General features: G+C 37.8%; 2 protein-coding genes across 3 annotated transcripts; both read right to left on the minus strand.

Annotated features, from left to right (window-relative positions):
• Nucleotides 1-424: 424 nt before the first annotated feature.
• LOC311068335 (sushi, von Willebrand factor type A, EGF and pentraxin domain-containing protein 1-like) lies at nt 425-26,912 on the minus strand. The gene is made up of 43 exons (XM_084090718.1): nt 26,822-26,912; nt 26,673-26,730; nt 26,194-26,580; nt 25,939-26,049; nt 25,594-25,785; nt 25,299-25,487; nt 25,015-25,206; nt 24,723-24,911; nt 24,440-24,631; nt 24,145-24,333; nt 23,862-24,053; nt 23,566-23,754; nt 23,283-23,474; nt 22,988-23,176; nt 22,705-22,896; nt 22,409-22,597; nt 22,126-22,317; nt 21,831-22,019; nt 21,548-21,739; nt 21,089-21,265; nt 20,639-20,818; nt 20,424-20,546; nt 20,248-20,269; nt 20,085-20,112; nt 13,098-13,164; nt 12,585-12,953; nt 11,198-11,305; nt 10,928-11,113; nt 8,940-9,128; nt 8,381-8,566; nt 7,385-7,573; nt 6,826-7,011; nt 5,849-6,037; nt 5,290-5,475; nt 4,936-5,121; nt 4,636-4,824; nt 4,278-4,463; nt 3,609-3,794; nt 3,181-3,366; nt 2,787-2,972; nt 2,228-2,431; nt 1,528-1,650; nt 425-575 (listed from the first exon to the last, which is right to left on the minus strand). The coding sequence occupies exons 1-43, from the start codon at nt 26,822-26,824 to the stop codon at nt 511-513; spliced, it is 7,314 nt and encodes a 2,437-aa protein (XP_083946844.1). The 5' UTR covers nt 26,825-26,912; the 3' UTR covers nt 425-510.
• On the minus strand, nt 13,586-17,245 carry LOC311068814 (L-selectin-like). 2 transcript variants are annotated; one of them, XM_084091500.1, is made up of 9 exons: nt 17,087-17,245; nt 16,690-16,753; nt 16,231-16,599; nt 15,973-16,080; nt 15,577-15,765; nt 15,295-15,474; nt 14,125-14,202; nt 13,986-14,007; nt 13,586-13,885 (listed from the first exon to the last, which is right to left on the minus strand). In XM_084091500.1, the coding sequence occupies exons 1-9, from the start codon at nt 17,144-17,146 to the stop codon at nt 13,810-13,812; spliced, it is 1,146 nt and encodes a 381-aa protein (XP_083947626.1). In that variant the 5' UTR covers nt 17,147-17,245; the 3' UTR covers nt 13,586-13,809. The 2 variants fall into 2 exon arrangements, with proteins under 2 accessions (XP_083947626.1, XP_083947627.1); XM_084091501.1 differs by lacking the exon at nt 13,586-13,885 and having other exon boundaries at nt 13,989-14,012; nt 14,123-14,202.
• Nucleotides 26,913-27,005: the final 93 nt, after the last annotated feature.

Here is a 27,005-nt window from a genome sequence, read left to right on the forward strand (position 1 = left end):
TTTTATGTAAGTAGCCTATAAAACTCTTAGCTGTTCTCATGCCAATTGTTAAACCAGACATCATGGCTATAGAAAATGCTCATTAGCTAACCCTAAAGCTTCTCACATAGAAGGAACAAGGTGAAGGGGCAACTAGAGGCCTACAGACTGTCAGGCATAGTGCCCAGAGGCAGCACGTCCTGGCCTGGGTGTCTGATCTGGGCAGCACGTCCAGCGTGAGGCTATATGAAACAGTGGGTGTGTGAGCGAGTGGACAACAGGGTGTTTCTGGCAGTGTTTATACTGTCTCTCACATACTTAGTGAGGGTGCCACACAGACACTAAGGAATGAACCCACTAACAATAACTAATATTACATACTTAACAATGCTGAAAACAAAAAAATATTCTTTTATAGTGTGCAAATGACTCTTTCAAACACCAATTCTAATCAAATATTAATTTATTTCAAGCACAAAACAACATGGAAAATATTGGTCCCTTTACTCCGAATTTGAGTAAATTCGTCTTTTAATTGAATTCAAATGCTGGGTTCAAATCCCCTTCCCACGAAGAGTCATTCAGACGGTAATGAGCTGCAGTGGAGAAGAGAAAGTGTGTTAAGTTAGGCTACTGTTACAACTGACACAAGTTAAAGGGTAAGTTCACCCAAAAATGAAAATTCTGTCATCATTTACTAACCCTCAAGTTGTTCCAAACCTGTATGACTTTCTTCTGCAGAACACAAAAGAAGATATTTTGAGAAAGGTCGGTAATCAAACCGTTTTGTTTACCAATAGCTCTGCAGTTGCTATTGCATACTACAGTAACTATCATGCATCTTGTGTTTTAAAGAGCAAAAACACATTCTGTGTGATCATCCCCTTATGTCACTCAGAAGTAAAAAACAATGTTGTCAAATTGGGCAGATAATGAAACTTAAACGCGTCTTGTCATCCAGGTGGATGAAAGATTTACAGTTAACGGTAAAATTGACAGAGTTTACCGTTATTTTGGTACTGATGTGTGAATGGTATCTCACCGGTAAGAAGACAGAACATCATTGCTTGTGTATTTACCAAAAATGTCTATCTGGTAATGTTGTGGTAATTTAATAGGTTTAATGTGTGAAAGGGGCTATTGACTATATTGTATGGACCAAAAAAAAAACTAAGACCTTTACAAAATATATATATTTTTTTTTGTTCCACAGTAGAAAGAAAGTCATACAGGTTTAGAACATGGTTTGGAATGGCATGAGTTCGTAGTCCAAGTATTGGTCCTTGCTGCATTACAATACTTATAATACTTATTACAATAACCTAAGATAAATTGACTTACTAAAGCTAAACATACAACCTTGCAAGCACGAAAGAATCAAATATAACAATGAACGACTTGAGGCATTTGTCAAATACCAACCAAATAATGTTATCAAATGCTATTAAATTACACATTTTAATTGATTAATGCTTTTTTAAAAAAAAAAAGGTTATGCCAACAGTGGAACCGGTTTTAACAAAATAATAATAATACTTTTTTTTTTACCCTTTTTGGTGAGTTGGCGCATCAACAAAAACATTAGTCCTCCAAGCAAAAGTAGTCCAGCTGAAGAAGCAACTCCCACAGCTGCATACATTAGCATGCCGGCTCTCACTGACATCTCCTGTACTGAAAGCACATACTAAATATGTTATAATGCACAGATTTACAAACTTTTTTGACACCCGAACATTAAATATTTACTTAAAGTGCCCACTGAGATTTTAACTTAACAACACATGTGCATGTTCGCGTTCTCTGAGGTTGAAGGTTCTGAGGTTCAACTCATGAACCCCCTGCAGTTCCCTCATTAACCGCCAGGGGTTCACAAGTTTCAGAAACCCTGACTGCGTTTAACTTAACCAAGGGGGAACCAGTGTGATGTTAACTGCCGGTTGGCCTACAAAGTGACGTCATACCTGCACCACTCTATTTACCCCACCCCACACAATCTAGTGTATGATATTGGAGTTATTTAATATTTGTGACTGTTTTTTACACAGTTATAGTTTATTGTATTGTTTTCATTTGTGAATTATGTGAAATAGGCCCCTGTCATAATGTTTTAATGGCCTTCCAGTGTAATTATTAATTCTGCATTTTGTAATGTAATATGTAATGCTAGTGATAGTTATGTGCATGCAGTACTATTTTTCTACAGAATTAATGCACCAAAAAAAGATGGGTTAGGAGGAGTTGGCCTTACCAGCACAACTGGGTGGAGAGTTGGTCCAGTACCCTTTGGAGGTGCAGATGAGCTGACTGGTTCCATTGAGCTTATGGCCCTTGGCACACTGGAAAAAACACTGAGATCCAAAGCTGAAGTTTCCATGTGGGTGAGAGCAGTTCATTGAGGGTAGAGGTCCCAGCTCAGGAAGTTCAGAGAATGAGAGAAGCTCACAACGAACAGCTGCCATTTAAAAGATAAACGATAGCAAAGCATTTAGTGATTAATGTTTTTCATGTCCCAGTATTGTAACTAATATCAGTTTTAAATGATATGGCCTGATCATTTATATTCATCAGTGTTTAACAGGGGAAGCCTAGCTAACAATTTTTGGTTCCCAGAACATTATGGGAATGTACATTTTTTGGTTTGCTCATGTAGTTCTTATTCGATTTTCAGAAAAATAAACCTCCCTGCAACTTTATGAGAATGTTAGTTAGTGGTTACAAAAATAGAACCTAAAGAGAATGTTCTTTAATGTTAAGAATGGAAAAATCAACCAAATGGGAACATTCCATTTTTGTCGAGAGGTAGATACCAGTGCAAGAGGGCATCTCCCGACTCCAGTTCCCAGAAGCAGAGCACTTCATGCCTGGCTCTCCTGTAATTTCAAATCCAGCCTTACATCCCAAGAAGCACTGTGAGCCGTAGCTAAACAGGGAGTGAGGATGAGAACAATTCATCCAGCCATTTTCTGGAGCGGTCAAAAGGGGGCACTGTTGAGCTATGGACAATAATAAATAAATGTCAACATGCATTATAATCAGCTGCCTTGGGTCATAAACTTCATGACATGAAGTTTTAGATCAAGTTGGTTAGTTTAATCTCATTTTGCTTTAATGGGGTGACAGAGATGAATACAGGATATCAATAGAGGACACATCATGATTCATGATGCCTGATGTGAAATAGGAAGACCCAAAAGTGATTACCCAAGCAGAAGGGTGGGGTGTCTGTCCACTTCCCCATCTCTGAGCACTCCATTCGGGGTGTGCCATGCAGTTTGAAGCCTGCCTGACAGCTCACTTCACACACTGTACCGAAGCTGAACTGCCCGTGAGGATGCGTGCAGGTTACAGTGCCATGAGAAGGGTCGATTAAGAGGCTGCACTGCCGTGCTATTGGACAGAATCAAAATATATATGATAAAACCTTACTGTCCATGACTTTATAGTAAATTGAAGATGTCAGTGCTACATTTTTGTTCTTTATTTATGATAGGACAAGACTGGAGAAGGTGGCAATACAAATAACTTATCTATTGTCTGTTTTGTCAGATCTAATACTCTTGGAGACCCAATTTCCTCCCTCAATAACCTTCCTGTTTAACCATCACAGAGTATCAAGAGTGTTTTCTAACCTTGACAAACAGGAAGGTATTGGCTCCATTTCCCTTTTGATGTGCAGTAAGTGGAATTACTTCCATTCAGAGTAAATCCAGCTACACACTCCAGCCAGCACAAAGAGCCATAGCTGAAGTTCTCCAAGCGGTCCTGGCACTGCACAATGCCATGCTGAAAAGACTCCAGAGCATCACATCTTATAACTGAAAAGAGTATAAAACGGCATGAGAGCATGTTTATGCTGATGGAATTATTTAATCATTGTGAATGTGTGGTGTTGCTCTGTTGATGATTTTTGTAAGGTGCAGAACAGGACAATATATATTTTGGTTTAATCCATTTGGATTTATTAGCAAATCAAACACAGATTTGTATGGTTGTCCTCTAATAACAATTTACAGAAGCCATCGAGGAATGTAGGGTTAATGAACTATATATTATATTTTATCTTTACAAATAATAATAATTGGTGTTTTATTTAGGCCTATATTACAGAGTCCCAATAGTCACATTTCCATAAATAAAAAAAACACACACACACAAACTTTAGCGTGCACATGAAAAAAAACGTATGTTTTTCAAACTTCTACGTAACTGACAACTTGAACATATGAACTATAAAAATAATTGTAAGGATTTAAAATGAAGAATTAATGTATTTTTTATTGGAATAGATTTAAACCTACCTTCACATTCAGGCGTTGGCGCTGACCAGTTGCCGTCACTCAGACAGGTGAGTGTGGATTCTCCTCTTAGTGCGTATCCCTCCTCACAAGTAGCATTGCAAGAAGAACGAAAAGAGAACTTTCCCAATGGATCAGCACAGGTCAGGTGACTCTGTGCAGGGGCCACAAGAGGGTCACAAGCCACAGCTTAAATTTGAAATGAGATAATAAAATATATTTAATATATGATGGGAAGGAACCCCTAAAAGGTTCTATATAAGAAGCGCCTGATAGAACCTTTTCTTCTAAGAGTGAATATAATTTAATCAGTAGTTTAATGGTATTAGGTAAACAAGAATTATATGAACTGTTGCCAAACCTGTACAAATAGGTGTACTGTGTGTCCAGAGCCCAGTATGGTCACAGAGAGTGGAATCTGCACCTTTAAGCACAAAACCCTCTTCACACTTGAAGTCACAGCTGGAGTTATAGCTATTGTTGGAGAGGGGGTGTGTGCAGCTCATACTTCCATAATTTGGTGCATTAGAGAAAGGTGGACACTGTATAGCTGTGGTCAGAAGCAGAAGCAACTCATAAAGTGAATCTGTTGGACCTATGGCATAAACTGAAAATATGTGTATAAATACTGGTGTGTGTGTGTGTTTAAGAAGCAGGTTACCATGGCAAACAGGCAGGATGTGACTCCAGTTCCCATGTGCGGTACAGTGAGTTGCATTTGTACCATTGTGCACAAAACCTAAGTCACATTTTACCCAACAAGTGGAGCCATAAGCAAACTCCTCCACAGGATCATAAGATTGCAGGGAGCCATGTGGGCTGGGCTTCAGTGGGGCACACTTTACAACTGCCAAAAACAAAACAGGCAAGACAGATTGTAGACTCAAAAGAGTCTGTGGTAGTGTAAAAGAGCATAGGTTATGACTCTTTTTTGCAGTACACTCACAGTTAAGAGCATAATGGATTCAATAACTCTCTATAACACTGAGAAATCATGTATGCTTCAAAATCCCACCTTCACATGCAGGTGTGGCGGCTGACCAGTTGCTGTCACTCAGACAGGTGAGTGTGGCTTTTCCTCTAAGTTTGTATCCCTCATCACAGGAAACATTGCAAGAAGAACTAAAAGAGAAGTTTCCGAATGGATCATCACATGTCAGATGACTCTTTGCAGGGGCCAGAATGGGATTACAGGTCACCACTGCAACAAATGCATAACACATCGATTAAATTATTAACCATGTCTGTTCGAACACACAAACACCTTAATCACCTCTTTTCTTTATAACACTGTTATTATGTTATGTTTTACAGAAAGTGCACTCCAGGGTGCGTCTTAGCAGTGTTACATAACATTAAAATGTTTCACAAGAACGAAAAGGAAGGGCACTATTGTGAAAAGGAAGTGCACAACCTTTGCTTTCAGCACTTTTTGAACTATTAAAAACTTTTGGGTTTTTAGATAATATTTTTTTTCCCAACATGTAGCTTTTGTTAAATCATGTCAACAAGCATTTTCACTTGTATGAACCAGCAACTGATTCATTGAGGAATGTTCTGCAGATGTGCTGTACCTGTGCAGGTGGGGGTTTTGTGTGTCCAGTGCCCAGTGTTGTCACACCGAGTTGTATTTGAGCCTTCAAGCACAAATCCCTCCTCACACTTGAACTCACAGCTTGAGTTGAAGCTATTGATGGAAAGGGGATGAGTGCAGTTCATACTCCAACCACCAGGGGCATCAATGATCGGCAGACACTGGACAACTGTAAGGGTAATGTCATTTTAAACAAGTAAACACATCAGAAATTGAATATAATAATAATCTAGGCTACTTATTTTTATTACCTACACTGAGAAAAAAATGGCAAACAATTTTCATTCAGAAATTTCTAGTAAATTTCACAAATAATTACAAAGAGACAGCAAAATTATGGACTGAATGAAACGTGACTTTTGGAAGTAAAGATTGATATAGTATTTTCTTGTTAAATATAGGCCTACTCCAATAATCTTTGTATTTTTTACAACTTTGAAAAAAGCTTTTATTTTTTTATTTTTTTTACTGTGCACTATCAAGCTATAAGCAGAGGTGGACAGTAACAAAGTACATTTACTTGAGTACTGTATACTTAGACTTTTTGAGTATCTGTACTTTACTTTTTAAACTTTAACTTCACTACATTTGAAAGACAAATATCGTACTTTTTACTCCACTCCAATTCTGTCAAGGTCCTTGAGTAGAAAGTAGTAACGTCAGTCAGGGGATGATTTTGGTTGGAAATTAAAGTTGTTTTGAAGTCAGAACCCTACGTCAGTTTGACATCAACATTCTACGTCGGACAGAAGTTGTTTTTTGGTTGGAAATGAAAGTCGGGTTGAAGTCAGAACCCGACAAAACAGACAAGACAGATTGTAGATTCAAAAGAGTCTGTGGTAGTGTAAAAGAGCATAGTTTATGACTCTTTTTTTGCAGTACACTTACAGTTAAGAGCATATGTATGGATTCAATAACTCATGACACTGAGAAATCATGTATGCTTCTAAAACCCACCTTCACATGCAGGTGTGGCGGCTGACCAGTTGCTGTCACTCAGACAGGAGAGTGTGGCTTTTCCTCTAAGTTTGTATCCCTCATCACAGGAAACATTGCAAGAAGAACTAAAAGAGAAGTTTCCGAATGGATCATCACATGTCAGATGACTCTTTGCAGGGGCCAGAATGGGATTACAGGTCACCACTGCAACAAATGCATAACACATCGATTAAATTATTAACCATGTCTGTTCAAACACACAAACACCTTAATCACCTCTTTTCTTTATAACACTGTTATTGTGTTATTTTTTGCAGAAAGTGCACTCCAGGGTGCGTCTTAGCAGTGTTACATAACATTAAAATGTTTCACAAGAACGAAAAGGAAGGGCACTATTGTGAAAAGGAAGTGCACAACCTTTGCTTTCAGCACTTTTTGAACTATTAAAAACTTTTGGGTTTTTAGATAATATTTTTTTTCCCAACATGTAGCTTTTGTTAAATCATGTCAACATGCATATTCACTTGTATGAACCAGCAACTGATTCATTGAGGAATGTTCTGCAGATGTGCTGTACCTGTGCAGGTGGGGGTTTTGTGTGTCCAGTGCCCAGTGTTGTCACACCGAGTTGTATTTGAGCCTTCGAGCACAAATCCCTCCTCACACTTGAACTCACAGCTAGAGTTGAAGCTATTGATGGAAAGGGGATGAGTGCAGTTCATACTCCAACCACCAGGGGCATCAATGATCGGCAGACACTGGACAACTGTAAGGGTAATGTCATTTTAAACAAGTAAACACATCAGAAATTGAATATAATAATAATCTAGGCTACTTATTTTTATTACCTACACTGAGAAAAAAATGGCAAACAATTTTCATTCAGAAATTTCTAGTAAATTTCACAAATAATTACAAAGAGACAGCAAAATTACGGACTGAATGAAACGTGACTTTTGGAAGTAAAGATCGAAATAGTATTTTCTTGTTAAACATAGGCCTACTCCAATAATCTTTGTATTTTTTACAACTTTGAAAAAAGCTTTTTTTTTTTCTTTTTTTTTTTACTGTGCCCTATCAAGCTATAAGCAGAGGTGGACAGTAACAAAGTACATTTACTTGAGTACTGTACTTACACTTTTTGAGTATCTGTACTTTACTTTTTAAACTTTAACTTCACTACATTTGAAAGACAAATATCGTAATTTTTACTCCACTCCAATTCTGTCAAGGTCCTTGAGTAGAAAGTAGTAACGTCAGTCAGGGGATGATTTTGGAGGGGTTGCATTTTGGTTGGAAATTAAAGTTGTTTTGAAGTCAGAACCCTACGTCAGTTTGACATCAACATTCTACGTCGGACAGAAGTTGGTTTTTGGTTGGAAATGAAAGTCGGGTTGACGTCAGAACCCGACAAAACAGACAAGACAGATTGTAGACTCAAAAGAGTCTGTGGTAGTGTAAAAGAGCATAGTTTATGACTCTTTTTTTGCAGTACACTTACAGTTAAGAGCATATCATGTATGGATTCAATAACTCATGACACTGAGAAATCATGTATGCTTCTAAAACCCACCTTCACATGCAGGTGTGGCGGCTGACCAGTTGCTGTCACTCAGACAGGAGAGTGTGGCTTTTCCTCTAAGTTTGTATCCCTCATCACAGGAAACATTGCAAGAAGAACTAAAAGAGAAGTTTCCGAATGGATCATCACATGTCAGATGACTCTTTGCAGGGGCCAGAATGGGATTACAGGTCACCACTGCAACAAATGCATAACACATCGATTAAATTATTAACCATGTCTGTTCAAACACACAAACACCTTAATCACCTCTTTTCTTTATAACACTGTTATTGTGTTATTTTTTACAGAAAGTGCACTCCAGGGTGCGTCTTAGCAGTGTTACATAACATTAAAATGTTTCACAAGAACGAAAAGGAAGGGCACTATTGTGAAAAGGAAGTGCACAACCTTTGCTTTCAGCACTTTTTGAACTATTAAAAACTTTTGGGTTTTTAGATAATATTTTTTTTCCCAACATGTAGCTTTTGTTAAATCATGTCAACAAGCATTTTCACTTGTATGAACCAGCAACTGATTCATTGAGGAATGTTCTGCAGATGTGCTGTACCTGTGCAGGTGGGGGTTTTATGTGTCCAGTGCCCAGTGTTGTCACACCGAGTTGTATTTGAGCCTTCGAGCACAAATCCCTCCTCACACTTGAACTCACAGCTAGAGTTGAAGCTATTGATGGAAAGGGGATGAGTGCAGTTCATACTCCAACCACCAGGGGCATCAATGATCGGCAGACACTGGACAACTGTAAGGGTAATGTCATTTTAAACAAGTAAACACATCAGGAATTGAATATAATAATAATCTAGGCTACTTATTTTTATTACCTACACTGAGAAAAAAATGGCAAACAATTTTCATTCAGAAATTTCTAGTAAATTTCACAAATAATTACAAAGCGACAGCAAAATTACGGACTGAATGAAACGTGACTTTTGGAAGTAAAGATCGAAATAGTATTTTCTTGTTAAACATAGGCCTACTCCAATAATCTTTGTATTTTTTACAACTTTGAAAAAAGCTTTTTTTTTAAACAATTTTTTTACTGTGCACTATCAAGCTATAAGCAGAGGTGGACAGTAACAAAGTACATTTACTTGAGTACTGTATACTTACACTTTTTGAGTATCTGTACTTTACTTTTTAAACTTTAACTTCACTACATTTGAAAGACAAATATCATACTTTTTACTCCACTCCAATTCTGTCAAGGTCCTTGAGTAGAAAGTAGTAACGTCAGTCAGGGGATGATTTTGGTTGGAGGGGTTGCATTTTGGTTGGAAATTAAAGTTGTTTTGAAGTCAGAACCCTACGTCAGTTTGACATCAACATTCTACGTCGGACAGAAGTTGGTTTTTGGTTGGAAATGAAAGTCAGGTTGACGTCAGAACCCGACAAAACAGACAAGACAGATTGTAGACTCAAAAGAGTCTGTGGTAGTGTAAAAGAGCATAGTTTATGACTCTTTTTTGCAGTACACTTACAGTTAAGAGCATATCATGTATGGATTCAATAACTCTCTATGACACTGAGAAATCATGTATGCTTCTAAAACCCACCTTCACATGCAGGTGTGGCGGCTGACCAGTTGCTGTCACTCAGACAGGTGAGTGTGACATCAACATCCAACGTCGGACAGACCCGATCAACCCGATTTTCATTTTCAACGTTGGGTTTGGTCTTCTAAATGTGAATTTTGTCATTGTTTTGGAGTGCACTAGCTTATAGATAACAGTAAGGCTAACATATTCATACTTAAAGCCAAAAAACTTTAAATAGGGCACTATTTGAGGGAACAGCCATTTGGGTGTCCGAAACCATTGTGGACGTTATTGAGTGCACTTATTCAACCTCACATTCAATCCCACTACTGGAACTGTGTTCTAGAAATACATTTGATACTGGGTAGGGTAGGTAGGCAGGCATAGATTCAGAGGTATAAGGTACTGTAAGTATTACATAGGCTACAACAATGCAATAATAATAAAACAATGCATTGACATTTACTTTTGATAGTTAAGTACTTTTAAAAACGAGTACTTATGTACTTTTACTTAAGTAAAAATCGGTCTTTACAACTTTTACTTGTAACGGAGTAATATTTGGATAAACATCTGTACTTTCACTCAAGTAAGGAAGTTATGTACTTTGTCCACCTCTGGCTATAAGGCCCATTTACCTCAAGAACGATAAATAAAGAAAACGAAAACTTGCATCCACCAGCGGATGATATCGTTCTCTAAGCGCATGCTGCAGTTTTGTTGTCTGTTGATTTAAATGCTCGATCTCTTTAAAGCAGAATGGATTCTGATTGGGTGTTTTTATCGTTCATCGACTGGACAAAAATCTTTTGACTGTGATTCCAATGATATCGTTACTCTGTGCCGTTATTGTTATATTTGTGATATGGTTGTGATATAATAGCTCTGCTATTCTTTTATAGAATATGCTATTCTTTTCTGCTATTTTTAGAACTATATGTTTATCGTTATTGTCCTTGGTGTGAACTCATAATTGGCATTGGCAATGTATTCTGTTCCATACCCTGACAAACAGGAAGTGCGTTATCCCAGTGCCCAGATGCCAGGCAGCGTAGCCTTTGTTCCCCCTCCAGCTTGAACCCTGTGGCACATTGGAACTGGCATGACGAGTTAAAATAAAATGCTCCAAAGTCACCGTCACACTTCACAAAACCTTGCTGTGGACTTTTAACTGACCAGCACTGGACAACTGCAAAAGTAAAAATGATAACTTAGTGACAAAATGCACAAACACACAATGAAGATATTTGAACTTGAATGGGTTCTACAGAACCTTCCTCACAGCGCGGGCCCATAAAACCGGGGTCGCATTGACATTTGTAGTTCCCAATAGTCTCCACGCACTCCGCGTGCTTACTGCAGGATTTATCTGAACAAGAGGCTACACAGAAAAATCAGGTGTAATGACAACAAATGAGTGCTGAGGTTTCAATCAGAAATGGATACATTTTACACTTATTTTACAGCATCTATAATGTGCATTAAAGGGGTCATACAATGGTACATGCACTTTTACAAGTTGATTGTACTGAAATGTGTGTTGGCAGTGCCTGTACACAACCATCATAAAATGATAAAAATCCATCCAGTGTTTTTTTTTTTAAATCTTCTTATATGTTTTCCCCTCTCTCAAATCAAGCCGTTTGATTTTGTGACATCACAAACTCGACGCCCCACCCACGATTGTTGATTGACAGCAGCGTTTCAACACAGACCCTGCCCTCGCTCGTGAGCGAGCTGTCAATCATAGTCCGCGCGTCATTGTTGATACGCTGGAGCACTGTCTATGAGCAGAATGGCGTCTAAGCGATTGTGGTGTTCTGTTCTTGGGTGCAATAAGGAACACAGCATCATTTTGATGTTCCTAAATCCAAACTGCTGAAGACGCAGTGGCTGAGTTTTGTTTTTGAAGGGAATATTCCCCACGATCAACGTCAATGCTTTCATGTTTGCGCGAATCATTTCACACACCAGACTGCTTTACAAACGAGGGTCAGTAACGTTATAAAGCTGGTTTTGCTAAGAAGCTGCTCCTGAAAAAAGGATCGGTCCCACTATTCGTGTTCCTGCTGCACCTCCAGAAGAAGAAGTGAGTGTAACGTTTTATTAACCTTTATATTAATATTTATATTAATCTTTGCAAATCGCTTGCTGCACGCTTCGCGATGAATGCAGCTGTTTACACTCATGGTTCATTACGACATGTTTTCTATGTACGACGTTCTCAATATAATTCATAATCCCACGTTTATAATGAACAACGCGTTATGGTTATTGTGTTATTGTGTTACAAACAGTGTACGCACAGAACAGAGGGGCGGGGTGAGCAAAGCTCATTATCATTTAAAGACACATGCACTTAAACGGCGTGCTGAAAACAGAGCTGTTTTTGTTGAAAATGAGTGTTTTCTTACAATACTAATGAGAATTTTTTATTAAAGTATATTTTACAAACTTTTAATTTAGACCCTAAAGAATCATATTAGCTTGTACAAAAATGGCATTATATGACCCCTTTAAAGAGCAAATAATTATCTCTCCAGACACACTGCATATTCATACAAAGGATTTGATCTGATTGAGCAGCTTTATATAATTTGAATTAATTTTTAAAATAATCTCAACTTAAATCAAAATTTCATGTTATCAAGTGTGTTCACCTAAATAACAGAGAGCTGCTTTCTTTTTGCTGCACCTCTCATCATTCCACTTGGCTGTGTCTTTTTCCCTCTTAATGTAGATCTCTACACAGTCTTCTCCAGTTCCCTGGTTATTCGGTTCATTTTTCGCCCAGTTTGCTGCTTCAGGGACCAAGCGCTTATTGGTCCCAACCCACGTCCACTGGCCTTCAATCTTCCTAATGCCAATCCAGTAGTATTTCGGATGTAAGGGTAGAATTTGGTTAAGGTATGCAATTTCTTCCTGGTTTTGGATGGCCACCATATCAGTGAAATTCTTTTGACACCACTGACGAGCTTTTGTCCAGTCCACATCAGTGTCTATGTTGTAATGGTATGTCCATGCCTTGACTGATAAACACAGTTGTGTTGCATTAAAATGTAGTTTATATACAACGTTTTAATTTGCTATTTTGTTCAATTTACTTTGAAACGTTGTAGTTTATTATCTATTTAAGAAACATGTTGATTAGAAATAATTAAATGATAACATACCATTATAAATTCCAGTTATAAGGACAAGACATCCAGAAAATAGTCTAATATTCACCCACAAAACCATCTGAAGGATGTGAGAAATGCATGTGTTTATTAAGACACTATTTGTGTTCTCATTTATGCATGTCATCAAACCAAATGGTCTAGAGATCCAAATGCTATTCTTTTTTTACTTTTTGGGGTATGAATATAAAAATATTACTCTAAAAAGCATTTGGACCCTTTGGTTTGATGAAATGCAAAAATACTCTATACATATATATAAATAAAGTAAAGCAGAATGTTCATCTTACCTTTTCAGCAACTATGCAGTTTAATTTATTCTGAGAGGAAATCTGAGAGGACCTTCACAGTTTAATGCTTACAAAATTGCTGGCAAATATGATTTGCCAATATTCGGACAGTTGCAATTGCATGAGAACTAAGTGATGGGAAATTGTGTAATAGTGCTGCCATTGAAGGAAAAGTTACAGCACAACAGTGTATACACTACTATTCTTATTAAATAGTTTTAATGTCATTCTATAGCTCACACTGAATAATGTTTTTTTTTTACAGCTATACATCAAGCATTTTTGAGCAAAAGATAACAATGGATAATTGACTTTATTTCTTTTTTCACATACAAAGTATCAAAAATAAGAATGAACTGAAGAAGATTTGACAATTAAAAAAAATCTATCATCAATCCAGTTATTGTCAGACATCTTTATGCTGAACACAGAGGTCCATCAAGTGGTGTGTGTTCAGCTTCAAATGCTGGATTCAGCATTTCCTGTTGAGTTCTGCAAGAAAACATGGTGGAGTAAGATTTATGGTTAATTGTAATCTAAATCATCTAAATCAGTGAAACTGGCTAGAAAATTTAAAGTAAACACAATTTACCTCAATCTGGCTGCCTTTTTATCTACAACCAAATTTAAAAAGGAAAAAGAAAACATTTAAAAATGTATATATTTTTCTCTTTGGAATAACTTAAAAAAAAATATTTGATAAATCCTTCAAAACTTCACACTATACTCACTCTTTCTGCAACAAAAACAGCCACAAAACACTGAGATGACAACAGATGCCAAAAGAGCAATTTGAAAATGGACAAGATCTGAGGAAAAAATATAACAAGAATTCTTTTTATATAAAAATTTAAAAACAACAGTTGATTCATTTTTTTGTTCCCTGACATTTCTTCCCTTTAAAAATAATAGAGTTAAGATTATGCATTTGGAAAGGATTCATTTTATTAAGGAAAGAGTCATTTACTAATTTGATGGGCAAATTTCCAGATTGTGTAAGTGCATCTCAGGTGCTGTAATACTTGTACTCAGATCTCTTCTTTTGTTGTTGTCATTGTTTGTTTGTTTTATTGTTTGATTTTGTTTGTTTGTTTTATTGTCCTTATTATGTTAGTGTGTAAATAAATAAATAATGGGTTCATTTAATCATATTTTTGACCATTGGGTTCATACATCATATAGAATAATGTTCATTAAAACCTCAAAATATTTTAAATGTAACGGGTGGTTTTTGAAAGAGTGTGTGAATGTGTGTGTGAATGATTCAGAATTAAATCAGTTATGTATTCAGATTATAAATATATTATTATACGTATTAAATAAATATGAAAACATACTCTAATGGGGTTGAAATAGAGGCTTAGGGTAAAAATAAAGGTTTCTTATTGCCATTGATGGTTCCATAAAGAACCTTTAACATCCATTGAACCCTTCCATTACACAAAAGATGCTTTAAAAGGTTCTTCAGTTTATTAAAATGTTCTTCACACTACTGACTACTACACCATTTTGACAGAACTTTTGTCAAGAACTTTGACAGAAATGATCTTTGGGAAACCAAAAAATGGTTCTTCTATATGGCATTGCAGAAAAGGAAAGAAAAGAAAAAGCCTTTTGGAACTTTTTTATTTTTTATGAGTTTAGTAACAATTTTTAAAAAATGTGGTTATTTCCAAGGCTGCATATTCATGATTAGGAATATAGATGGTTGGTAGGAATATAGGAATATAGACCCTGGTTGGTAGGGTGAATATTTCTAGGATATGATATTTTAAAATGAGTAAATAGCCAATCCTTTTCAAATGAAATTGTTAAAACAAATATCACACACTGTTAAGACCAACATGCTCTCATTATACCCCATATCTGTGGGGCACAACTGAAAAGTGCGAACTCCTTACTTGCACACATCAATGGAAAGGAAGACTCCCACATGCCATCAGCTCCGCAGGTGAACTCAGTAAAGCCCAGAAGCAAACGTCCAGGTGGACACTGTACTCTACAGTCAGATCTGAACCTGTCATTTCTTCCAGTGCAGTTCATCATTCCACCACCAAACAAAAGAAGGGGAAAACACTCCACTGCAAGCGGAAGACAACTCAATCTTGCATGCATATTTTGATATCTATTAAGAGATATATCAGTGCAAACACAGAACCCTACTATTGAAATATATATTGTACCTGCTGCACATGAAGGTGGAGGTGCGTTCCATGCACCTGATGAATTGCATTTGAGCTCAGCTGTGCCACTCAGCTTATATCCACCAGCACAGGAAAATGTACAGTTTGAGTTGAGGGAATGATTCCCATACAGACCGGAGCATTTCATCCAGCCATGCGGTGGTGCGGATAGTTGATCACATGACACGACTGGAGAGAGAGGGAGAGAGAAAAAATAATTTTATGTTTAAGGAATGTCGTAAGTAAAGATTTTCGTAATATAAACTATTCAGGATTATATCCAGTTTTATCCATTTAACATTGTTTTTTTCCCCACTAATTTAAATGATAATATATTTCACTTCATAGATAGATATTTCACCACTTTACATTTGTTTAAATACTGTTTGTTCTGACCTGAGTCACACCGTGCCCCAGAGAAACCTGGCTTACATACACAGGTGAAGTTGTTGACTTGTTCTTTGCAGAGATTATTATTACTGCATGAATTGTTTAGACATTGTGCTGAAAGAAAAAATATAGATTTATAAGAAACATCCTTTCTGGACTGTTAATAACTCAATGTTTCTCTCACAGAGATGTCTTATAGACTATAGTGCTCTAACTGGAAATAAATGAAATTGAAAAATTGAAAAACTAACTCAGAATCCTTACCTTTGTGACACACAGGATACCTTTTTCCACTGCAGCTTACATCGTTCCACTTGCCACGGTTGTCTTTGTTGCTGTACATTTCCACACATTTTTCATCAGTCAGAGCATTGTTGGGCTCTTTGTCTGCCCAGTTTTCATAGTTCACGATCTGTCCATTGGCAACCCACGTCCAATTGCCATCGATCTTTTTGAGTCCAATCCAGTAATAAGGACTCGAGGATCTATTTTCCAAATGTGTTTTAAGAAAATGTGTTACATTTTCATTGTGAATCACTACAATGTCTGTGTAATGTTTTTGACACCACTCCCGTGTCTCATTCCAGGTCATTATCGTGTTATTTGAGTGATACGTCCATCCTTCAACACTGACTGTAATGTTTGGAAATGAAAAGTTCAAGTTAAATCTGTTTCTCAAGTTTATTTTATTCTTCAAGGTTGATGCATGTTGAATACACTTACCCAGTATCAGCCAGAAAACTCCTATGTGCACAGACATAGCTCTAAGCTTCACAACACCTCCAGTCTAAACAATAAAAACAGCCACTTAATTCAATTCACCTTTATTTATATAGCGCTTTACAGTGATAACAGGAAAATAATGCAGCAAAGTGTACAGCAGATCTGAGAAATCAGCGAAAATATATATATATATTGTATATAGTCGCTCTGGAGAAAACAATGATGTCATCGTCCTGCTCAGTTCAGTTCTCATATAATGGTGTCAATGCAGGCAGATCAAGCAAGCCAAAAGCCAAAGGCGACAAATTGCGCATATAAATGCAGTTAAAAAAAGAGAAGGTTTTTATTAAACCATAAAGCTTACAATAAAATGCAAAGACTCATATTAGATACATACCGTGGTCTTCTTTAGACTCCTTTCGACTGAATCACTTGTCGTTAGAGGAATTTTGTTCATAGTTGCTTTTCAACAGTCTGTTCTCACGTGAAGTTTCTTTTGCTCTGTAAGCAAAGTGGGTTTTCCCACCATATATATCAATCGTTCGCATTAAATTGCAGGATGTTTTCTTCTCAGGTTTGAGAGAATAAACATTACGTAACGAGAATAAAAGAATGCTGGTCATCTTTTATATGTTAATTTATCTTTTTATAAAATCATCTCATTGAATGGTGCTGAGATGAACATGATGATTAGATGATTTTGATAATCGAACAACAGACTTCATTTAAGTCTAAGAATTAAAATATTAAAATGAGGTACATTTCAAGAGACACTTTAACCACTATGAGGTATAAACTAACTAAAAAATATATTATATAACAAACATGCACTCCCTGATAATACGCAGCTTCAGGGAAGGACACAGTCACAGGAAACGACCAGATGAACATGACCCGGGTTATTTAAACAAAACCTTTCACTGCACTCACAATGCTATTGGGTTTATGCGCTTATAGGTGAGGAAAGATAAAGAGGTGCAGTGACTTAAATTACAACCTTTATTTAGGTGTTAAAGGGATAGTTCACCCTAAAATAAAAATGATGTCATCATTTACTCACCCTGGTGTTGTTCTAATGCCATAGCCTATGCCTTTCTTTCTTTTATGGACCACAAAAGGTGAATTGTTAAAAAAAATGTCCCGCTTGCGCTCATCCATATAATAGTGAATACCGGCCAGCATATCACAGAATGATCCCATGTGACAAGTGCCATATTCCAAGTGTTCTATGGTATACCGTATACGATAGGGTTTAGTGAAAAACAAACCAAAATGCAATGTAGGCCTTTTATTAAGTGAAATTCTTGACCATAGCCATTGGTCTTCTCTGCACGGCTGCACGATGTTCGTGAGACTATTAGTGTTGCAGATCACTCCGAAAAAGAAAAAAGCATAACCTACAATTTGTGAGAAATCAAAATTGACAAAAAAAAGTACACGTGTAGGCCTACTTTCGTCACTGAGTAAAATGTCACTGGGACTCTGTTTGTCTCATGGGGGTCAGCCCAATGTTCCTACAGCCCTATCTTCCTATGGCCCTATGTTCCCACATTTCTAAGAATTTTTTTTTTACTGAAAATTTTGAGAATTAGGCCCTATGTTCCCACAGCCCCTATGTTCCCACAACCATATGTTCCCACAGCCCTATGTTCCCACAGTCCTATGTTCTCTCATTTAACCCCCCATCCCCCGAACTTAGTTAAGCAGGAAGCGCCAAGTCACCAAAAGGTTAGGATTGTGAAAAGACAACGCCTTCCCCCCAGACCGCCACTATGGGCTGTCCAGTTTGGTTTAGTATGAAGGGTAGGTTTTAGTGCTTGTGCTGGTACAGGGATAGACCAATTACATCCCAGACAAGTCTCCTTCCTGTGAGGGGTAGGTTAAGGTATGTTAACTAATTAAGCCCTAGTCCCCTATGAAGGGTAGGTTTTAGTGCTTGTGCTGGTACAGGGATAGCCCAGTTACATCCCAGACAAGTCTCCCTCCTGTGAGGGGTAGGTTTAGGTATGTTAGGGTTAGGGTTAGTGTAAGTGACTACCAAATTGGGAGAAATGGGGATACATAAGGCTGTGGGAACATAGGGCTATGGGAACATAGGGCTGTGGGAACATAGGCATGCTCCCGTCTCATGTAAGTCTTGACATTTGACAGATGTGACCAATTACATCTGGGATGTAATTGGTCTATCCCTGTACCAGCACAAGCACTAAAACCTACCCTTCATACTAAACCAAACTGGACAGCCCATAGTGGCGGTCTGGGGGGAAGGCGTTGTCTTTTCACAATCCTAACACGATAACTTGTTACGACAAACACAACGGATATATTCATTTCAGAGAAGAAGATGCATGGGTTGTATTTCATGTTATGTTTTTGTTAATCTTGATTTCTCACAACTTGTGTGCTTTTTCTGGGCGAGATGGAGTGAACAGTGGTGCTAATAGTCTCACGAACGAGCACGTCGTGCTGCAGCCGTGCAAGAAAAGACCAGTGGGCAAGGTCAAGAATTTTGTTAAATAACACATTACATTTCGGTTTGTTTTTTACCAAACTCTATTGTATACCCCAGAACACTTGGAATATACGGAATGGGATAATTCTGTGATACTGCGTCTTTTTAAAAAAGATTGATGCTGCCATTATATGGACAAGCGAGAGCGGGACATTTTAAGAACAGAAAGAAAAGCAAGAGGTGAGTAAACGATGACTTATTTTTAATTTTATGGTGAACAATCTCTTTAAGATTAAAATATTCTGCTGATCATTCTACAAATGGAATGATCAATCACATTGAATATTATTTATTATATATTTGATATTGTAAAATGATAATGCTTTATATGCTAATGATGTATGCTTTAGTGAAGATTTAGGCACTCATCTGAAAGAGGAAAAGGCATTGAAACACCCAAGTCATCATGTCATGTAAATGTACACCAACAAAGTTTGACTTTCAAATAGTTTAATTTGACCAGTACTGTTTTGGAACAATAAATAGTACATAAAATAGTGTACATTAATAACATAAAAAAATAATTAAACCATACAGAACAATATGTTCAGTCAAGTATATAATAAAAGCTTCCATTGGGAAGAAGAAATCAAATTCAATTAGGACTGTTGCCTGATAAAATGGTAATGCCCATCAGATTGAGTATAAAGAATATCTTATCACATTAAAAGTGTCAAATCATTTGGAAATGAAATTACATGAATTTTCCTGTCCAGCGATGCAGCAGTGATAGATTCCTGTGAAAAGGAAGGTTGAATTAGTTTTTCAATGAATTGTTCACAAACTACATCACTAGCAATACTGGCCTGTATATGTGCATGAGGGATATATCCTCACCTTGTGTAGTTTGAGACTATATGAGACTGTCAACACTCTTATAAACCTGTGGTGGATCCTCAATATCCGAGGTACTAAAAATTAAAATAGACAAAAGCAGAGTTAAACAGGATTAAGTCTGGATAAACCAAATGCCATAAACTGATAAATAACAAAAGGTAATAATGTAAAAAAAGAAGGATATAATTGCTAAATAAGCCATATCTCACCTGTTCAGGTCAAACTTGTTAGCTGAAAACAAAAATACATAAATTAGCATTTTAGTTCATTTTGGGTATATTATTAAATAATTATATGGAAGAACATATTCTAGTCAACTATATGAAATATGGGATCATCGCATGTAGCAATTAAAAAAAAAAACTCTGTAGGCTATTTGACTCACCTTTACTCCTCAGTCTCTTCAGTATCCAGTAGACTAAGAACAGACTGGAGCTGCTGATAATACCAGCAACCCCAAGAGTCACTTCTGTCGCTTTGATAAGTGATGCAGAAGGATCAGGATGAGCTGAAAATACAGATAAAAGGAAAGCTGTAGAATGTCTTTCTCACTTCAACACTGAAATCTGCATCCCACAACAATCATTGTTAGCTGTTTACCTTGACACAATGCCACCTCCCCTGACCAGCTCCCATTGAGGTTGCACGTCATTATCTCATCACTGATAAGTTGGTGGCCGTCAAGACAACTGAAGGTGCAGACGGTGCCGAAGATGAGATCTTCAGATGAGCAGTTCATATGCCCGTTGATTGGCTCAGGAAGTTGCGGACAGACCACTGCTACAGAGTTGAAAAAGATAAAGTGTTTTGCATGATATAAGTGCATAAAATTTAGTACAATAAACTTGACTGTGTAAGTAATTTCAACTTAAATTACATTACACTGACTTAAAAAAATTGTTGAATCTCGTATGACTTAAAAAATAATGTTTAAAATGGCTTAAATTATTTTGATGAGTTGAAGTAATGTAAAAACATATACTGTCATGACTGTAATGTCTTTTTCTACAGTGTGTAAATCCACAAATGAGACAGGAGTTTGTTTATTACCTTCACAGTGAGGTGGTTCCTGACTCCACTTTGCCATTTTTGTACAGCTGATCTCTAAAGCCCCCTGGAGGAGGAATCCTTCTACACAATCAAAGCTGCATTTGCTCCCATAACTAAAGCTTGAAGTACAACTCAGCTCTCCATTGACAGGACTGCCAAGGGCTGGGCAGTGATGAACTGAGTGGTAAGAAGAAAAGTTTTTCCAATGAGTTTTTCTTTGTAAATATATATCTGATGTGTTTTGCCTTGCACAACATAAATTCCATTCATGTTTTCAGCTTAATAAATTATAAAGAAATATTTAATTAAAACTAAGCAGTAATATTTACAACAACAAATAAAAATGACAAAAGCATAACAAAATTACAAAAAATTTAACTAAAATTAAAACTACTAAAAATATATAAAAAATAAAAGCTATAAGAATACTAAAACAACACTGATCCCAACCCTTCTTACTTTCACAAGTGGGTTGTGAATCATTCCAGCGTCCCGTTGCTCCACAGAACAGTGTAGAGGACCTGTTGTCTCGCAGCTTATATCCTTCTTCACATACAAACTCACAGGTGGATCGGTACCTGAATCGGCCCATTGGATGATTACACTGCATTTCACCTTCCTGTGGTTTGATCAGCTCTGGACATTGAATAACTGCAAAAAGATTCACAGACATTTGAAAGATAATGAATTTTAGGAGTCTTGAACAGCAACTGTAATGTTCCCTAGTGTAAATTAAACTCACGTTCACAGGTTGGTGGTTTGCTTGACCACTCTGTTGTAGAAGTGCATCTTGTTGTACTGGAGCCCTTTAGTTCATAACCCTCCTCACAGGAGTATTCACACTGAGAGTCATATGAAAAATCGGTAGGATCAGAGCACTGGATGGTAGCATGATCTGGTGGCGTGAGGTCCTCCGATTTGCATTTTACAACTGAAAAACAATTAAACAGGACCATACTTAAACTCATGTGCCTAGTTTCAAAGAACTAAGAGCAGACCTGCAACTAAACGTTATGTAAAAACATGACGCTTCTTACTTTCACAAGTGGGTTGTGAATCATTCCAGCGTCCCGTTGCTCCACAGAACAGTGTAGAGGACCTGTTGTCTCGCAGATTATATCCTTCTTTACATACAAACTCACAGGTGGATCGGTAGCTGAATCGGCCCATTGGATGATTACACTGCATTTCACCTTCCTGTGGTTTGATCAGCTCTGGACATTGAACAACTGCAAAAAGATTCACAGACATTTGAAAGATAATGAATTTTAGGAGTCTTGAACAGCATCTGTAATGTTCCCTAGTGTAAATTAAACTCACGTTCACAGGTTGGTGGTTTGCTTGACCACTCTGTTGTAGAAGTGCAACTTGTTGTACTGGAGCCCTTTAGTTCATAACCCTCCTCACAGGAGTATTCACACTGAGAGTCATATGAAAAATCGGTAGGATCAGAGCACTGAACGGTAGCATGATCTGGTGGCGTAACATCCTCTGGTTTGCATTTTACAACTGAAAAACAATTAAAACAGGACCATCATTAAACTCTTGTGCCTAGTTTCAAAGAACTAAGAGCTGACCTGCAACTAAACTTTATGTAAAAACATGACCCTTCTTACTTTCACAAGTGGGTTGTGAATCATTCCAGCGTCCCGTTGCTCCACAGAACAGTGTAGAGGACCTGTTGTCTCGCAGCTTATATCCTTTTTCACATACAAACTCACAGGTGGATCGGTAGCTGAATTGGCCCATTGGATGATTACACTGCATTTCACCTTCCTGTGGTTTGATCAGCTCTGGACATTGAACAACTGCAAAAAGATTCACAGACATTTGAAAGATAATGAATTTTAGGAGTCTTGAACAGCATCTGTAATGTTCCCTAGTGTAAATTAAACTCACGTTCACAGGTTGGTGGTTTGCTTGACCACTCTGTTGTAGAAGTGCATCTTGTTGTACTGGAGCCCTTTAGTTCATAACCCTCCTCACAGGAGTATTCACACTGAGAGTCATATGATAAATCGGTAGGATCAGAGCACTGGATGGTAGCATGATCTGGTGGCGTGAGGTCCTCCGATTTGCATTTTACAACTGAAAAACAATTAAACAGGACCATACTTAAACTCATGTGCCTAGTTTCAAAGAACTAAGAGCAGACCTGCAACTAAACGTTATGTAAAAACATGACGCTTCTTACTTTCACAAGTGGGTTGTGAATCATTCCAGCGTCCCGTTGCTCCACAGAACAGTGTAGAGGACCTGTTGTCTCGCAGATTATATCCTTCTTTACATACAAACTCACAGGTGGATCGGTAGCTGAATCGGCCCATTGGATGATTACACTGCATTTCACCTTCCTGTGGTTTGATCAGCTCTGGACATTGAACAACTGCAAAAAGATTCACAGACATTTGAAAGATAATGAATTTTAGGAGTCTTGAACAGCATCTGTAATGTTCCCTAGTGTAAATTAAACTCACGTTCACAGGTTGGTGGTTTGCTTGACCACTCTGTTGTAGAAGTGCAACTTGTTGTACTGGAGCCCTTTAGTTCATAACCCTCCTCACAGGAGTATTCACACTGAGAGTCATATGAAAAATCGGTAGGATCAGAGCACTGAACGGTAGCATGATCTGGTGGCGTAACATCCTCTGGTTTGCATTTTACAACTGAAAAACAATTAAAACAGGACCATCATTAAACTCTTGTGCCTAGTTTCAAAGAACTAAGAGCTGACCTGCAACTAAACTTTATGTAAAAACATGACCCTTCTTACTTTCACAAGTGGGTTGTGAATCATTCCAGCGTCCCGTTGCTCCACAGAACAGTGTAGAGGAGCTGTTGTCTCGCAGCTTATATCCTTCTTCACATACAAACTCACAGGTGGATCCGTAGCTGAATTGGCCCATTGGATGATTACACTGCATTTCACCTTCCTGTGGTTTGATCAGCTCTGGACATTGAATAACTGCAAAAAGATTCACAGACATTTGAAAGATAATGAATTTTAGGAGTCTTGAACAGCATCTGTAATGTTCCCTAGTGTAAATTAAACTCACGTTCACAGGTTGGTGGTTTGCTTGACCACTCTGTTGTAGAAGTGCATCTTGTTGTACTGGAGCCCTTTAGTTCATAACCCTCCTCACAGGAGTATTCACACTGAGAGTCATATGATAAATCGGTAGGATCAGAGCACTGGATGGTAGCATGATCTTGTGGCGTGAGGTCCTCCGATTTGCATTTTACAACTGAAAAACAATTAAACAGGACCATACTTAAACTCATGTGCCTAGTTTCAAAGAACTAAGAGCAGACTTGCAACTAATCGTTATGTAAAAACATGACGCTTCTTACTTTCACAAGTGGGTTGTGAATCATTCCAGCGTCCCGTTGCTCCACAGAACAGTGTAGAGGACCTGTTGTCTCGCAGCTTATATCCTTCTTTACATACAAACTCACAGGTGGATCGGTAGCTGAATCGGCCCATTGGATGATTACACTGCATTTCACCTTCCTGTGGTTTGATCAGCTCTGGACATTGAACAACTGCAAAAAGATTCACAGACATTTGAAAGATAATGAATTTTAGGAGTCTTGAACAGCATCTGTAATGTTCCCTAGTGTAAATTAAACTCACGTTCACAGGTTGGTGGTTTGCTTGACCACTCTGTTGTAGAAGTGCAACTTGTTGTACTGGAGCCCTTTAGTTCATAACCCTCCTCACAGGAGTATTCACACTGAGAGTCATATGAAAAATCGGTAGGATCAGAGCACTGAACGGTAGCATGATCTGGTGGCGTAACATCCTCTGGTTTGCATTTTACAACTGAAAAACAAAACAGGACCATCATTAAACTCTTGTGCCTAGTTTCAAAGAACTAAGAGCTGACCTGCAACTAAACTTTATGTAAAAACATGACCCTTCTTACTTTCACAAGTGGGTTGTGAATCATTCCAGCGTCCCGTTGCTCCACAGAACAGTGTAGAGGACCTGTTGTCTCGCAGCTTATATCCTTCTTTACATACAAACTCACAGGTGGATCGGTAGCTGAATCGGCCCATTGGATGATTACACTGCATTTCACCTTCCTGTGGTTTGCTCAGCTCTGGACATTGAACAACTGCAAAAAGATTCACAGACATTTCAAAGATAATGAATTTTAGCAGTTTTGAACAGCATCTGTAAATGTTCCCTAGTGTAAATTAAACTCACGTTCACAGGTTGGTGGTTTGCTTGACCACTCTGTTGTAGAAGTGCATCTTGTTGTACTGGAGCCCTTTAGTTCATAACCCTCCTCACAGGAGTATTCACACTGAGAGTCATATGATAAATCGGTAGGATCAGAGCACTGGACGGTAGCATGATCTGGTGGCGTGAGGTCCTCCGATTTGCATTTTACAACTGAAAAACAATAAAACAGGACCATACTTAAACTCATGTGCCTAGTTTCAAAGAACTAAGAGCAGACCTGCAACTAAACTTTATGTAAAAACATGACGCTTCTTACTTTCACAAGTGGGTTGTGAATCATTCCAGCGTCCCGTTGCTCCACAGAACAGTGTAGAGGAGCTGTTGTCTCGCAGCTTATATCCTTCTTTACATACAAACTCACAGGTGGATCGGTAGCTGAATCGGCCCATTGGATGATTACACTGCATTTCACCTTCCTGTGGTTTGATCAGCTCTGGACATTGAACAACTGCAAAAAGATTCACAGACATTTGAAAGATAATGAATTTTAGGAGTCTTGAACAGCATTTTACAACTGAGAAGCAGAAAGAAATATAATTAAATTTCACTTTTCAATGACAACACAGATACAGTCAGCAGTATGTAGAGAATTATTACCCACCATGTTCACATCGTTCTCCATAGAATCCTTTAAAGCATGAGCATGTATGACTGTTTATGATTTCTACACATTCTCCTTGACCACTAACACAAGAGTCATCCTTGCAGGACGCTGAGGGAGAAAATGTGCATAACTATTCATTAATGGTTGCATTTATACAACAAAAACCACAGAATGACTCTTCTTTTTTCATTCCGATTGAAAATGCATTGGTTAGATCTTACAACACCTTATAAACGCATAAATGCTACCTACCCGTGTAGCACAGTGCAGTCTTCTTCTTTAAGCAGGATTCATCATTCCATTTGCCTTCATCTTTATTTCTTTTAATATATATTTCCACACAGTCTTCATTATTCCCTCCGTTATTGGGCTCCTTATCTGCCCAGTTCTCAGCTTCCTTGGTAAGTGTCTTGTTAGTTCCCACCCAGGTCCACCTGCCATCAATTTTACGAATGCCAATCCAGTAATATCCATCGACTTTTGGAAGGAAGTTGTTGAGGTGAGAGATCTCATCTTTGTTCTGGATGGCCACCATGTCAGTGTAGGTCTGCCTGCACCACTGTCTGGCATGTTCCCAGTCCATTTTGAAGTGGGAGGAATGGTATGACCAGCCTTCAGAGCCTCTCCATATGTTTAGCACTGCGGAATTAAGCCATTGCAACTTTGAATGAACTATGTTTACAGGTTGTATTTACTTAAAGTTTACATGCTAGAATGGTTTACTTTCTTACCTGAAGAAATAAGAACAAGGGAAGCAAAAAAGTGCAAAGGTACTTTGACGCAAACGCCCTGCAAAATTAAAGAACTATATCAATTGGATAAACATAAAATTAATTGATACTAAAATGACAGAAATGCATATTTTAAATGCTTTACTTACCATTGTCAGTGATGTACAGATATGAAATGGTCCTGTTGACTGTCGTCTCCTAGGTCTTCTGATTTGGGATTCTAGTCTGGGAATCACTGTGTTAGGGCATTTATATAGGAGCTCAGCTACGGTTCAGGACTTCCCTTCCCGGATCCACTTGTGAAATCAGCCAATAAAAGCAGTGGAATTCCTG

Source organism: Abramis brama, assembly GCF_963993115.1.
Source record: "Abramis brama genome assembly, chromosome: 18".
Lineage (NCBI taxonomy): Eukaryota > Metazoa > Chordata > Actinopteri > Cypriniformes > Leuciscidae > Abramis > Abramis brama.